We start from the raw sequence: 14,476 nt of genomic DNA, 5'->3' as shown, positions 1-14,476 counted from the left end.
AACGGGCCCATCACGCTCCTGGTTCAGGTAAAGCACAGATTCAGCTGTCAGATTAGCATAAAACATGTTTATTCTTAAGGAAATAACAGGGTGAGAGTAAGACATGGACTGAACGATGCTTCAGCTGGCCTCGTTGATTCATTAAACAGGCTTTACTAGTAAGTCTTAGCCTCCAGCTAGCTGTCACGTTACATAAACAGAACATCCCGTACTCAAACATACAAATCAGATGCATGTCTTTGACGTCACTTACACATTTAAAAGAGCAATTTTTCAGTCCATTCAATCATGCGTGTAAATATATCATGCGTGTAATCATATTCATGTAATACAACGTGTAAACCTAAATACATAAATAGACTAAACTGCAATCTGTGAAAGATGTGATTGTTTTATTTCTATTTAGATGCATTTTAGGATCGCAAAGAATCTTTTTGTTTACCTAATCTTATCTGTCAATGTAATATTGAGAACTAAGCTCGGGCAAATGAACATATTGTACAGTCAAACTATCTCAAATTGTTAATTAATTATGATGTACTCTTTTTTTATACAGGTAGTTTTTTACAGTAAAAATTGCCAATTTATTACTATTGAATATAATTTATGATTTGGTAATAAATTAATCCCCTTTTGCTGCTAGTGCAGTTTTTAAACACATACATGGGTATTCAAATGCATATAGAAGATGTTTTAGAACTTCGAATGTAATAAGATTAAGCTTCTTTATGAATAAAATCATATATTTTGACTAAGTTTGCATTAAAAAAGTCCTGCATAAGAGCTGTTGTTTAAAGAGAATGCAATATAGGTATTTTTCAGAAATCTGCTTTGTAGTCATGCTAGTTTATTTTTGGAATTAAAAAAAAACTTATATAGCAGTAAATGTTTTACAAAATTAATTGTAGGATTTTAAGGATTTATTAGTTATTGTTTTTTCTCTACACGTTAATTAAAAGATATTTGAATGATCAACATTATTTTATTTTTGAAAACAAAGAGAGACAACAAAAAAACTAAGAGCATTTCTCCAAACTAGATGTTGTGGGTTTGAATGAATATGAGTGTCTGCACTAAAGCAGCAATTTATTTTTGACTACACATGGAGGTATTCAAAAGTGGATAAACTCAAAATGTTTAGACCCTGTTTACACCTGTATTTATCGCCCATGTGTGATTGGATAGACAGAAATACATCTTAACCCATGGTGTAACTAAACAGGGCCTTGGTTATAATTTTAGTGTTAAATTCCATTAGCTATATATTGTTGGGTGTGCATTGTATGCAGTCTGGTACTACTATATGTGGTTTTACTAGTGAATTTCTAGGATTTTCTGTTACTGTTGCTTTGACCACGTCAAACAAATTCCATATGTTAATGTACATATGCATATACCATGCATGCATATACAGTGTATATATAAAAAATCATTAACAACAAATGTATTATTTACATTATCCAAAATATTAAAAAAAGGTTTAAATGTGATTTAATTCTGTTACTGATTGTTGTATGAATTATTGTTAAAGATATTAAACTAGTGAATCTCTCATTTATTTTACCTTTTTTTATACAGACTACTGTGTTCAGCTCCATAAATGATTAAAATGACATATTTTAGTAAATAACCTAAATATTAACTCAAATAAGTCTTACAGACTTGTAATAAAATAATTATCATCATTGATTCTGATACTCCTATTAAGGTTTCTTAACAAATTAAGTTAAAAAATACTTTATTAAATATAAAAAACATGATAACATTTTTTCTTTTAAAAATCCCGTCAAGCTGTTCATGCACACATTTTATAAGTGACATTTAAAGGGAAAGTTCTACTAAGTGTAGGTCATTTATTTTGGTCTTTTTGTTCAATGTTTTTGGATAAAAGTGCATTTTTAAAAATGCCTAAATTATCCAAAATAATCATTGTTTAAGACTTAATCAAAACACCTTGCTTTGGGTTTTACACATATACTGGAAAGTTTTATATCAATAAATGTAAATTAATGTAAACCTCTTTTTAGCATATTCAAACAAGAACTGGAACTGTATTGACATACCATTCAACATCTAGTAGTCTAAAGATTGTTTCAACTCCAAGAATTTGTGCTCATTGTTCTGTTTAACAGCCCTATTCGTGAATATTTATTTCTTTATTAAGTGCCTCGTCATTTTCCATTTCTTATGCGTTTGTTATATAGGCTTCTTAATTCCCTTATTGTTTATAAATGAACTCTTGTTTGTAATGATAGTATTCTGTTTTATTTTTACTGTAAATAAATAAATAAATGATCACGGCATGTCATCATGACTGCAGCAACTTTGAGCACGAAGTGTCTGCCTTGACGGCTCCATTTTAACTTCCGCCGCCACCTGCGATCGACAAATCTTGTTGATTGCTGGCTGCAGCAATGCTTATTGTTGAACGCACCTAATGACATGCTTCAATGCCTTCCAGAGTTTCCCACCAGAGGAACGGACATCACTTGGTTACATGCTTTTTCTATTAGGGCTTAACAGATTGTTACGTTCTTTTATAACCACTGTAACAGAGTTGACATGAACGTAGGGACATTTTTTTTTTTCAAAATGGCACATAAAAAAAGAAAATAGACATTTCAGGCAAATGCTTATTTAATTTAGTAAACACAATAAAAATGTGAATATCAGACTTTCAAGATAATTGAAGATGAAAGTAAGATTCAGAAAGCAGAAAATAAGACAGTGAAAAGTAGGTAATAGTGGGAGTCTTTAAGGTATTATTTTCAAGACAAAATGCCCATAAAGCACATGAAAACATTTTTTTTTTTTGTGTGAAAACATACATAAATATGTTTTTTTTAGAAATATCAGAAGGTTTATCTGTTTATCTGGGAGATCCAAAATGCACCCTAAAGTGTTTTAGAATCAGCCATATGTTTATTTTCTCCTTCTGGACATAGATCTTTTTTTTCTTCATAGAGCAATACCTGTAAATGGACCTGAGAAAGAATGATTCAGTCAAGTGTCTTCTCTGCACCTGCCCTTGCCACTGAAACAAATTTCACTCAACAAAGTTTTGCCAGCATTACTGGAAGTAAATTGCTTCAGTTCAATTTCAGAGACAAATAAAATAGTCCCAGGGGTTGTTGTTATATAATAAATGGTAAGCGGCAGTAACTGCAGCCTGGGGAATAAATAGCAGTTTTCCTATATTTCTGCAGTCAGACTGACATGGATTTATGTTCATCTTGACAGCGAACATCTGGTTTTGGACACTGATAAAATGTGGCTTGTGGGTTACAGTTTCTATCCAGGTTAATGCTTGTTTATGAAAACTAAAAAATTTTTATCAATAGATGCAACCCCTCTATTGTATTATGTTAGCTAGTTAAAATGTTATGCGAAATGTTATTAGGGTGTTGAAATTAAAAAAGAAACATTTTACAAGTAAATATGCCTTTGCCACGGCTTTAAACATGCCCTTCTTGGTGCTAGAAAACATGTGAGCTTAATTGAATTCTTATTTATCGCACAATTGATTTCTCCTTTCAAAAAATAATTAGTGAGCAGTACTTTTAACTTACAGAGGAATACAATGAGGCAATCTATGCCTGTGGATAGCATTGCTAATTTGCATATATATATTTATTTATTGTATACTATTTACTAAAAATGGAATTTCACCTTTACAAAGGTTACAACTTAAAATTTTTCACCATTTCCCTATACCAGATGATGTACTAGGTGTTTTAAACTATAAATAAAAGGTTTAGGTAAATGTAAGGTAAAATAACAATTTTAATGGTTTTTAATTCATTTTAATTTACAAATTACTGAAGGCTAGGAATAACTATATAAGCTCAAATGATCCAGTCTTTCATTAGCAATATTATGAGTGTGTTAAATGATTGTTAAATATAATGTAGCAGCACTGTAAGTTTTAGTATATTATGGATACATTAAATTGATCAAGGGGTGGCACGGTGGCACAGTGGCTTAGTGGTTAGCAATGTCGCCTCACAGCAAGAATGTCGATGGTTCAGACCCAGCTGGGCCAGTTGGCATTTTTATGTGGAGTTTGCATGTTCTCCATGTGTTGGCATGGGTTTCCTCTGGGTGCTCCGGTTTCCCCCACAGTCCAAAGGCATGCGTTATAGACATATATCTTTGCATATATGTCTGTATGTAAAGACATGCACTATAGGTAAATTAAATTGACCGAATTGGCCATAGTCTACATGTGTGAATGTAAATGAGTGTGTGTGGATGTTTCCCAGTACTGGGTTGCGACTAGAAGGGCATCCACTGCGTAAAACATGCTGGAATAGTTGGCAGTTCATTCCACTGTGCCGACCTCTGATAATCAGGGACTAAGCCAAAGGAAAATGAATGATTCAATTGATCAAAATTACTCTTTCATTGACTAGAACATCAAAGTATATTTCAACATGCACAGCTAAATGTTGTATGACACTGACCATTTACTTTGATAGTTGTTTGAAACCGGTAACCATTTACAGAACATCTTATAGGGAAAAATACTATGGAATACTAAGTCAATTAAAAATATATTTGTTTGCTTTCAAAATTAGATAAAAATTAAAACCGGTTTGATATGACATCAGGATAAATTATTATGGGTTTTTGAATTTTTGGGTGAACTATCACTGTAATACATCTAAATACAAAGAAAACAACAGGAAGGAACAGAACTAATGACGAAGAAGTGTTTTTGTCATTTTTGGAATTCCAATATAGCAATGTAAACTATGACAGCTAAAATAAACCATGACAGAAAATATTCTGATTAATCAATCTGTCAATCAATCAATAGTTATGTTTCTATCCAAAAATGTGAATTAATTGTATGCGCAAAACTGGAATATCGACCAAAAGACGAGCAAAAAAGCCAGCGTTTTCTTCCACCGAGTCAATAAGAACAAAATCGCACCAAATATTAAAAGTCAAAATCGAGTTTGTTTTGGTAGGAGAACCTGCGTAAATCTTTTCTTCCTTTAATAAGTTACTTGCACCTTAGAAGACCAATGCTGACATGAAATAAATCTATGATGTCGTTTAAAGACGTAAGACGCGAAGCACAGATGCTCTTGAGGTAATTAATGATATAATAGTGGTTAGTGGTTAGGGCATTTTAGAATAACCAAAAGAACATTTCAGATGTTTTACAATGTGCTCAGCCTGTTTATCTCATTTTTATCTCCACATGATAGAGCTGTGAACCTACACTGGTCTCACAGTTCGGTTCGGTTAAGACTATTGTGCCATCGATTCGGTTTAATACTGTTTCTTGGTGCATCACGGTGCATTGACAATGCTTTCCGTACACACTTTTATATTTTCTTCACACCACAGCAATTCTTGTATTAAAACGTATAAATTTACTATTATATACTATTTGTAATACCATTTTGTCCTTTTTTCCTACAAACAGTCAGAAATAAAAACTGTAACCTTTAAACAACACAAGCATTTATAGCAAATAAACAAATATAAATATCCCGCTTGATTTCTGAGCCTTGTCTACCAAGTGCTTACACCCCTTTGATTGGTCACCCACTCAACAGAAAGATCTGCGATTCTCCAGCACTCTTTACAAATGAGTGACACTGATAAACACGCGCTCGTGTCTGCATCCATATTGCTGTTAAAGCAGAGAGGAGAGAAAAAGTCACACCAGCAGGTCAAATGAACCACAGTGAGAAAGAGAGAAATGGAGTTCCCCTTCGGTTGGGGAACTTCAGTGTTATAAGTGAATTTGATCTTGGAAAATCCACGTATGGGAGGATTCAGTTCAGAAGCCGCTTGTCTGAAAGAGTATTGAACGGGCCAATGAAGCAATGAATTGGCAGCGTAAGCTTGCGCAGGTCTGCTTCACTGCCAATTATCCCAGCATATAAGCACACCTGTAGCGAGCAAACGCCATCCTTTTCGCTTCTGAGACTTTCTGATCTAGTCGATGAGGGTTCCTCCTGCTGTGATCCAGCGATTCCGAGCGAACGAGAGCATTCTCCCAGTCCAGAGTGTGTACACGCAGCGGCAGATGGTCGAGCTGGGTTTCTCCCTTGCCTGGCGTTCTTTGGGTCTGGTCCTCCAGAGCGGTGCGTATAAAGTTGCAACTTCACAAAGAGATCAACACAGTCGTGCAGCACGTCGTTTCTGGATGCGGTGGTTTCCTGTACTCGGATGATGGGCACGGGCACTGCGTTGCAAGCCTGGGGGGTCCAGCATGTTAATGCGCTGCTCGCGGGCAGTTCATGTCGTCATTGCGATGTCATGACTGTTGCGCAGTAAAGATCGCGGCTAGCCTTTGCAAAAGGGCAAACCACCCCAGTTGTCCCCTGCTCTGCAGCAGGCACTCGGGCAGATCTGAGGGTTCAGCGAGAGATAATTCGTCGTGCACGGGCCCGCGGACCTCCCGCTTCTCCAAGCGCTCCTTCCAAGCTTCGGGCAGGGGAAGCGATCCGTCCAACAGATGGTAGCCCTTACGCTTGATGACACCGGAGACTAGACGTCCACCGCGGCATCGGAGGGTGGGCTTTCAATGTCCGATGATGATCCAGACCTGCTCGCCCCCTCCGGGCAGGTGAGCGCTGTCAAAACGGATCCTGAAACAGTCATGTTAGCCGTGCTTTCCCGGGCTGCGTCCCATTCTTCCCGGAGGTGCACAGTAGGCTCACACGGTCTTGAAGGGCACTTTTTTCTGCTCGTGCTGCGTGTCCCTCCACCCTCACCACTCTTGACGGTGGAACGGTCAGGGGGTATGTGGTGATTCCTCAGGTTGAGTGCACGATGGCGGTCAATCCGCGCCGCGCCTCTTCTTGGCGGGGTCCGCCTCGACTCCCATCCAAAGCCTGTAAGTTATCTGCCTCCCTCGGAGCTAGAGCTTACAAGGCTGCGGGCCAGGCTGCTTCCGCCTTGCATGCGATAGCCACCTAGCAGCGCTACCAAGCGCAGGCGCTGGCCCAGCTGCATGAAAGTGGGTCCAACCCAGGCTTATGAGCTTCGCAACGCAGCCGACTATGCTCTTCGGACTACTAAGTCCGCTGCTTGTGCATTGGGGAGGACGATGTCTACACTAGTGATCCAGGAGCGCCACTCCTGGCTGATATGCGCGAAGTCGACAAAGTCCGCTTTCTTGACTTCCCCATATCCCAAGCTGGCATGTTTAGCGACACCGTCTGTGAATTCACCCAGGAATTCGAGGCGGTGAGAGAGCAGTCTGATGGGTGATGTCTTATCAGCGGGTCTGTAAGCCCGCTCCGCCAGCGGTGCCATCCATACCTGCTCCTCGCCGAAGGCGCCCGCCTACAAGAGCTGCACCACCCCCGCACACGCCTCTGGCGAAGCGAGTGCGTCGAGCACCTCAAAAGCAGGCAGCCCCCCCTGCCCAGAACACCGCTAAGTCCGGCAACGCACCGCGAAGCGTCCCTGAAACAGGCCATCTGGAGAAGAGGAAACTTGCTCTTTCCCCGCTGGAGGGCGGGCCCCATTTCCAACGGCACTTTTTACTGCCATGAACACATCATGAAAGAACACTTTTCCACTTCCCCGAATGTGACAGCCCAAAATCTGCCAGCCTGGGACGCTATGCTTTCTAGCTTGCAGGTTCGGTGTGTTTCGCCAGTGGCTCACGAGCGCTGTAAGGACGGTCTCTTTTCTCCCACCCCTCGAGCCAACTCGAGAGCAAATTTGCCCCCGTGCAGAGGATCTCTTCTCTCGGGCTGGAGCTGGGCACCATGGCAGCTCGCCTCTCTGGAGAGCACGCTCAGCTGATGCTGTACTGTCTGAGAGAGCTCGACAGTAAAATAGTAGTCCCACTGAAGCTATTTCAGAGCCTCCTGGGGCATTTGGCATCCGCAGCCGCTTCACGCCGCTCGAATACTTTATATGAGACCACTCCAGCACTGGCTTCACGATCGAGTCCCCAGATGTGCATGGCATGGGAGCGCACACCGAGTCTCTGTTACTGCACTGTGTCGCCGCGCCCTCAGCCCTTGGAGCGACCCCTCGTTTCTACAGGCCTGAGTGCCTCTAGGACAGGCGTCCAGTCTTGTTGTCGTTTCAACAGACACTTCCAACACGGGCTGGGGGGCTGTGCATTGCGGGCATGCAGCTGCGGACCTGTGGGAAGGAACCCAGTTGAATTGGCATATCGCCTGGAGCTGTTGGCAGTGTTCCTCGCTCTCCACCATTTTTTTTTTCCGTTGCTGGAGCAGCAACACGTGCTGGTCAGGACGGACAGCACGGCGGCGGTGGCGTATATCAACCGCTTGGGGGTATTTGCTCTCGCCGCACGTCTCAGCTTGCCCGCCGTCTGCTCCTCTTTAGTCATCCGCGCCTGAAATCACTGCACGCCATTCACATTCAGGCAAGCTTAACCATGTAGCCGATGCGCTCTCACGGCAGCCTTATGTCCTGGAGAATGGACAGGACACCCCGAGTCTGTTCAGCTGATATGGGCGCGATTCGGGGACGCCCAGAGCAATCTGTTGCTTCCCCCGAGATCGCTCATTGCCAGTTGTTCTTTTTCCTGACCGAGGCCTCTCGGCACGAATGCACTGGCTCACAGCTGGCCTCAGGGCATGCACAAATATGCGTTTCCCCCAGTAAGCCTGCTCACGCAGTTACTGTGCTAGGTCAGGGAGGATGAGGAACAGGTTGCTGGTTGCGCCCCTCTGGCCCAACCGGACCTGGATATCAGAGCTCTCCCTCCTCGCGATAGCCCTCCCCTGGCAGATCCCTTTGAGAGAGCACCTACTCTCTCAGGGACAGGGCACCATCTGGCACCCTCGCCCCGATCTTTGGAACCTCCGGCTGGTCCTTAGACGCGAGGAAGACTTAGGTAACCTCCGATTGCAGTGGCTAATACCGTCACTCGGGCTAGAGCCCCCTCCCTGAGCGCGCCTATGCCCTGAAGTGGAGTCTATTCACTGAATGGTGCGTCTCTCGCAGAGAAGACCCCCGTAATTTGCCAGATCAGCGTTGTGCTTTCTTTCATCATCTGGTTCCTAAGGAGCGCTAGGCAAATTTATCCACCCCGCCCCGCTATCATGCCATCTTAGGATCTCGCCCACATTACATGAGCCGCATCAGATCCCTTTGATCCTCGACTCAGTATCTTTTCTGTCCCTGAAGACAGCTCTGCTAGTCGCTTTGATATCGATTAGAGGTTCGGGGACCCGGAGGCATTTTTCAGTCAGTGACTCATGCCTGTAATTGCGCTGGCTTTCTCTCACGTCCTGAGACCCCGCCCGCGATATGTGCACAAGGTTTCTACCACTCCGTTTTAATACCCGGTAGTAAGCCTGCAAGCGCTGCCCCCAGAGGAGGCAGACCCAGCCCTTTCATTATTTGTCCAGTTCGCGCCTTGCGTATTATCTTGACCGCACTCAGAGTTTAGATCATCTGAGCAGCTCTTCGTCTGTTATGGCGGTCGGCAGCAGGGAAGTGCCGTATCGTCTTGCTTATCAGAGCTGAGGTGAGCCGTGTCCTCTGAGAGTGTGTACGCACTCCACTCGGAGCATCGCATCCTCTTGGGCGCGTGCACGCGGCGCCTCTCTAACAGACATCTGTAGAGCTGCAATTCGGTAGGTTGTTGAAACACGCTTGCTGCGCCATTCTCCCTAACACGGAGGTACGTGTGCCTTTTTATCTGTCAGTAAAGTTCCCCGTTAGGTGAGCCCTGCAGATTCCTCCAGATTGGCCCCCAGCACTGACTCAGCGAAGGAGTCACTTGCTCTCCCACTACGTTGTAGGTCTGCCCGCTGGTCAGCCTGCATTTTGGGTATAGGTGCCTGCTATGCGTGATCCCCACTAGGTGATCCCATATGCCTATTCCGCCATGGTTCAGTCCCCCCTCTCGGGTGGACCTGTGTCTTCCCTCTCCGCTAACCACCTTCTTTATGCGCACTCCCCCTTCTTAGGGCTAGTCCATATGTAATCTTGCCATCTCATCTACCCCATTGGGTAGCGGATGTCCTCCGCAGCATCCTCCCTATCGGGATTGCACGCTTCCCAATGTACTGTCGTATTTTCCTAGAATTATCTAGACGCTCGCGACTTCCCAAAAAATATACCTAAATCCGTAAAACTTCCGTTGAAGTGGGATAAATTAGGGCCAGGGACCGTTGGAGGACCGCGCCTCCCATGATGTGGGTGCGTCCTCTCAAACCCACTAATAGCATTGGAGTTCCCCACCCGAAGCGGAACGCTCTGGTTACTAAGGCCGTACTCACACTAGGTACAGTTGCCTCGAACCGGGCCCAAGCACGCTTGTCCCCCTCCCCCGACGGCCCGCGCTCACACGACAAACGGGCTTTGGCATGCTTGTGTCATCGCTGCTGGGCTGTTCAGTGAGAAGCACTCTCTCACTCAGCAGCACAGTGGAGATTTCTCTAGTTATATCGTTTCAGTCGTTTGATATGCCATCAAATATTTCGCCAAACAGTCCTTAGGGATGCGGGGACACGCAGTCAGATATTTCGGCGAACAGATCCGCCACTTTTGGCGCTCATAAACAATCATAAAGCTCTCGTGCTGCAGGAATGAGGAGGTCTGCTGAAGGCGTGCAGCTGTCGTAAAGTGAGGAGTTTGCGTCTTTATTAAACGACGGCAGTTTGCGTTCACTGAACAGTAAGAATGATTATAAATCCATATGAAACAGTCCCATAAAATTCACGTCTCGCGTTCAGTTTCCCAAGTGAACCGCGCTCAGGCAAACCTCTTCCAACCGGGCCAGGGCCGACCAAGTGAACCGTGCTTGAGCCCGATTCAGCGCACTCACACATCTCAAACGATCCGGGAAACAGGCCTGGGCACGGTACGGATGGCATAGTGTGAGTAGGCCCTAAAGTAACCCCCGAGGAGGGGAACAGAAAAGCTATTTACCATCGCCATAATGACTGTCCCTTAGCTGTTAGTAAAGTCTCTTCAGCTTAAAAGGATAGCGAATGCTTGCTCCACCTGTGCTTCTATGGCAATGAAGCACACGTGCGCAAGCTTACGCTGCCAATTTATTGGCATTCATTGGCCCATTCCATACTCTTTCAGACAAGTGGCTTCTGAACCGAATTCTCCCATACGTGGATTTTCTAAAATCAAATCCACTAATAGCATTTCCATTCCCCTCCTTGGAGAACGAGGGTTACTTTAGTAACCAAGCGTTTACTTCCATTCTCTCAGTCGCAGTGAAACAGGAGCTTCTGCTGTAAATCTGTGAAAGACTGTCCAGCAAACACACAGGCAGTGAAAATATGCAGAGTTTCTGCGTTTTTAAGTAGTTGGAGAGTTGTAAATACCAGCGCTCGCCTTCCTCGCCCTAGTAAATTACAGCGACATAGAGCATATGAGATCAATGAGGTCAGTACATAATAAATGATTATGATTATTACTGAACCAATACCGAATTGTCTTTGTCTGCATCGCGGTGCACCAAACAACCAATTAATTGACACCCTAACCACACGAATAATGCGCATACTGCAATCTGTTTGGTAAAAGTGTTTCCATCATAGTTTATGCTCAATTTTTCTTATCAAATAAAAAGTTTATCCTACTCAGTTATGCGCATATGTTTTTTATTCGCATTTTAGAATTTATGCGCATATCGTTTATATCAACAATTTTTTTATGTGCATATCTAAAGTGCACATAAAAATAGGTGGAGGGAAACATAGCTAATATTTTTTTTCTGTTCGACAAACAGATAATAATTATTTATATTCCAGTCTTTTTGTTTAAAATAATAATATTGTTGTTTTAAGCACATAATTTTCTCTTTGTTTTGGCCTTCTGCACTGAGACAGCATTTTTAGGCAAGGAAAACATTTTTTTGAAAACACTTTCCAAAGAAAAATTTAAAAATGCTATTCTTGTAGTTGCAGTTTGGACTGTGACAATGTAGGCTTTTGTGAACAATGCCTCATTTTTTGTGGTGTTGGAAACTGGACTGAAGCAGTTTAAATTTACTGTTACTTCATCTATGCTGCTTTGACACAAACTACATTATAAAAGTGTTATAGAAATGAAGATAAATTGAACTGGAGGACATTCCGCAGCAGTTGCTTTGGATGCTCTCGGTTTTGACAGCCTTTAATGTCAGTTTGTACATGCTTCAGATTACCTTGCTTCAAAACACTAACAATGTTTACTAAGAGCTGTTGTTTTTGGCATATTTCTCAGTCTATATTCTCACTTTCTTTTGCAACTATTCCTGTGTTTTCTCGAAGCAACAACACACTGTCGGTCAACCTTTTTCCTCAACATACTGCCAAAGCATTTTAAAGAGTTGGAAAGTAAATACAAACCAGGCAGAAATAAAACATCTTAACACGTACAGAGAGTACAGAGATGAAAGCTTTTTTTTCAGTTTTTTTAGTGTGGATGATCAACTTTGAGTGTTTTTTTTAATAAAAGCAATATTTTCGCACCCAACAAATAGAATTGTTCTATTTGCAGAACAATTTCTATCAACAGAAAATGCAGTCAAACAGCCAAAAAAAAAAAAAAAAAAAAAATTGTAGACCCAAATACACAGAGAGTGCGAATCTCCTCTAAAAATATAAAAAATTATTTTCCCTGCCTAAAACTGAATGTGATGAAAGAAGAAGATCTGTTGTTGAAAGTGTGTCAGGCTACCATTATCTTGTTTACTTTACTAGGACTGTTAAGAATCACTCCACTTCTACTAGAATCCTGAATCAGCTCTTTAACAGCATGAGACTAGACACATGCCATATTGTAATGATCTTCTCCATCATATGATAAATTACTTCTGTCATGTTAACTAAAAGATACTGGAAAAAAAAAGCTATTTCAAATTAAAACTTAGGTGGTAAATGAGTAATGACATGTGCTATGCTTCCCACAGAAAGCAGGTGTGTTTTTTCTTAAAAGAGTGACGGTTATGATTAGTTGACAGTTGCTTTATTAGCATCTATTAAATGAACATGTGCTATGTGTGTTTTCAGGGTCACATGGAGGGTGAGGTCTGGGGTCTTGCCACACACCCTCATCTGCCTCTCTGTGCCACTGTGAGCGATGATAAGACCCTCCGCATCTGGGATCTTTCTCCAAGTCACTGCATGCTTGCCGTACGCAAACTTAAAAAAGGTAAGCAGATGATTTTCATCACACAAGATAAGAAACTTTGACTTAAGCAAAGTACTGTATCTTTACACGTTCAAAAAGAGTTCACAAAAAACATTAACAACCAATTACTGAACACAGAAAAAATAAAAAGGTACAATTAGCTTCTTTTTTTACAACAGTTATAATAGTGGATAAGTGTGTTTAAGTTGAGTTCAATCTTGTTGCTTTAATGCAAGATGATTTGTGTATGTATATATACTGCATGTGTGTATGTCATGATTCTTAACCCAAACAGACTTCGGTGGAACATAAAAGAAAATATATTTTGAGGTTCTTGCTAAGGAAAACTAGTATGATAAATAGAGAAATAAATACATCATTAAAAGTTGTGGCAGTATAGAAAACGCTAGTAAAAAATAGTGATTTAAATTTACTTGACTTGTCTTTTATTGCAGATGATACAACAAAATTTAATGTTTTCCTCAAGATTTTTATTTTTCACATTTTTTATTTTTTCAAAATAAACAAGTATTCCTATTTTTATTCTTGCAACAAACAACAACAAAAAAGTCAAAACAGTAAAACACTTACCACTTTGTAATGTTGCAATTCTTTTTCATAACACTTAAAAGACGTTTAGGGATGAAGACACCAAGTAATGAAGTGTTTCAGGTTTAATTTTGTTTCCATTTTTCCATTTAACAAGTCTTAAGCTGGGCATCAATACAGTCTCTTTGTTGTCGCATTTTACTCTTCAAAATGCGCCACACATTCTCAATTGAAGACAGGTCAGGACTGAAGGCAGGCCAGTCGAGTACCAAGTAGTTTCCTCTTCCTTTGCAGCCAGGACTTTGTAATGTGTGCAGAATGAGGTTTCGTGTTGTATTTTGTGCTCAAAAGTCTCCAAAATTTACTCAGCATTAATGGCGCCATCACAGAAGTGCAAGTTACAGTACCTTTTCCAAGGGCACTGACACTACTCCAGGGTTAACTTTTAGCTGGAACACGGCGGGTCTAGATCCGGCATCTCTGAAATCTGATCCCTCTTCACTTTCATGTTATTCATTGTTGAAGGTGAAATATCCAAATGTCTTTTAAAAATTTCACTAATTTTCTCACATATTTGTTGGCAAACTGGTGATCCTCGGCCCATATTTACCCTAAAGGACTAGACCTTCTCTGGAAGCTGCTTTTGTACCAAATCATAATTACAATCACCTGTTGACATCACCTGTTTCAACTCACATCATTACTTCACCAATTTACCTGGTTACTAGCCCTAAACTGCTTCTGTCCCAACTTTATTAGAATGTGTTGCAGGTCTGAATGACAGAAAAAGATCTATATTTACATATGAAATAAGGTTGACTAGAAAAAAACA

At 41.5% G+C, this 14,476-nt stretch overlaps 1 protein-coding gene across 7 annotated transcripts in view; it reads left to right on the top strand.

Annotated features, from left to right (window-relative positions):
• eml5 (EMAP like 5) overlaps window positions 1-14,476 on the top strand; it is a 247,950-nt gene that overhangs the window by 153,748 nt on the left and 79,726 nt on the right. For all 7 annotated transcript variants that reach the window (XR_012392979.1, XR_012392978.1, XM_068214625.1 and 4 more), the window contains 2 exons: window positions 1-27; window positions 12,975-13,116. The exon at window positions 1-27 is cut by the window's left edge and continues 101 nt beyond it. Coding sequence is in view for 5 of the 7 variants with exons in the window: in XM_068214625.1 (XP_068070726.1) it covers window positions 1-27; window positions 12,975-13,116 (169 nt within the window). In the remaining 2 variants the exon portion in view is untranslated. The remainder of the gene's footprint in view (window positions 28-12,974; window positions 13,117-14,476) is intronic.

Source organism: Danio rerio, chromosome 17, assembly GCF_049306965.1.
Source record: "Danio rerio strain Tuebingen ecotype United States chromosome 17, GRCz12tu, whole genome shotgun sequence".
Taxonomy (NCBI): domain Eukaryota; kingdom Metazoa; phylum Chordata; class Actinopteri; order Cypriniformes; family Danionidae; genus Danio; species Danio rerio.
This window is presented reverse-complemented; position numbering and strand designations above follow the sequence as displayed.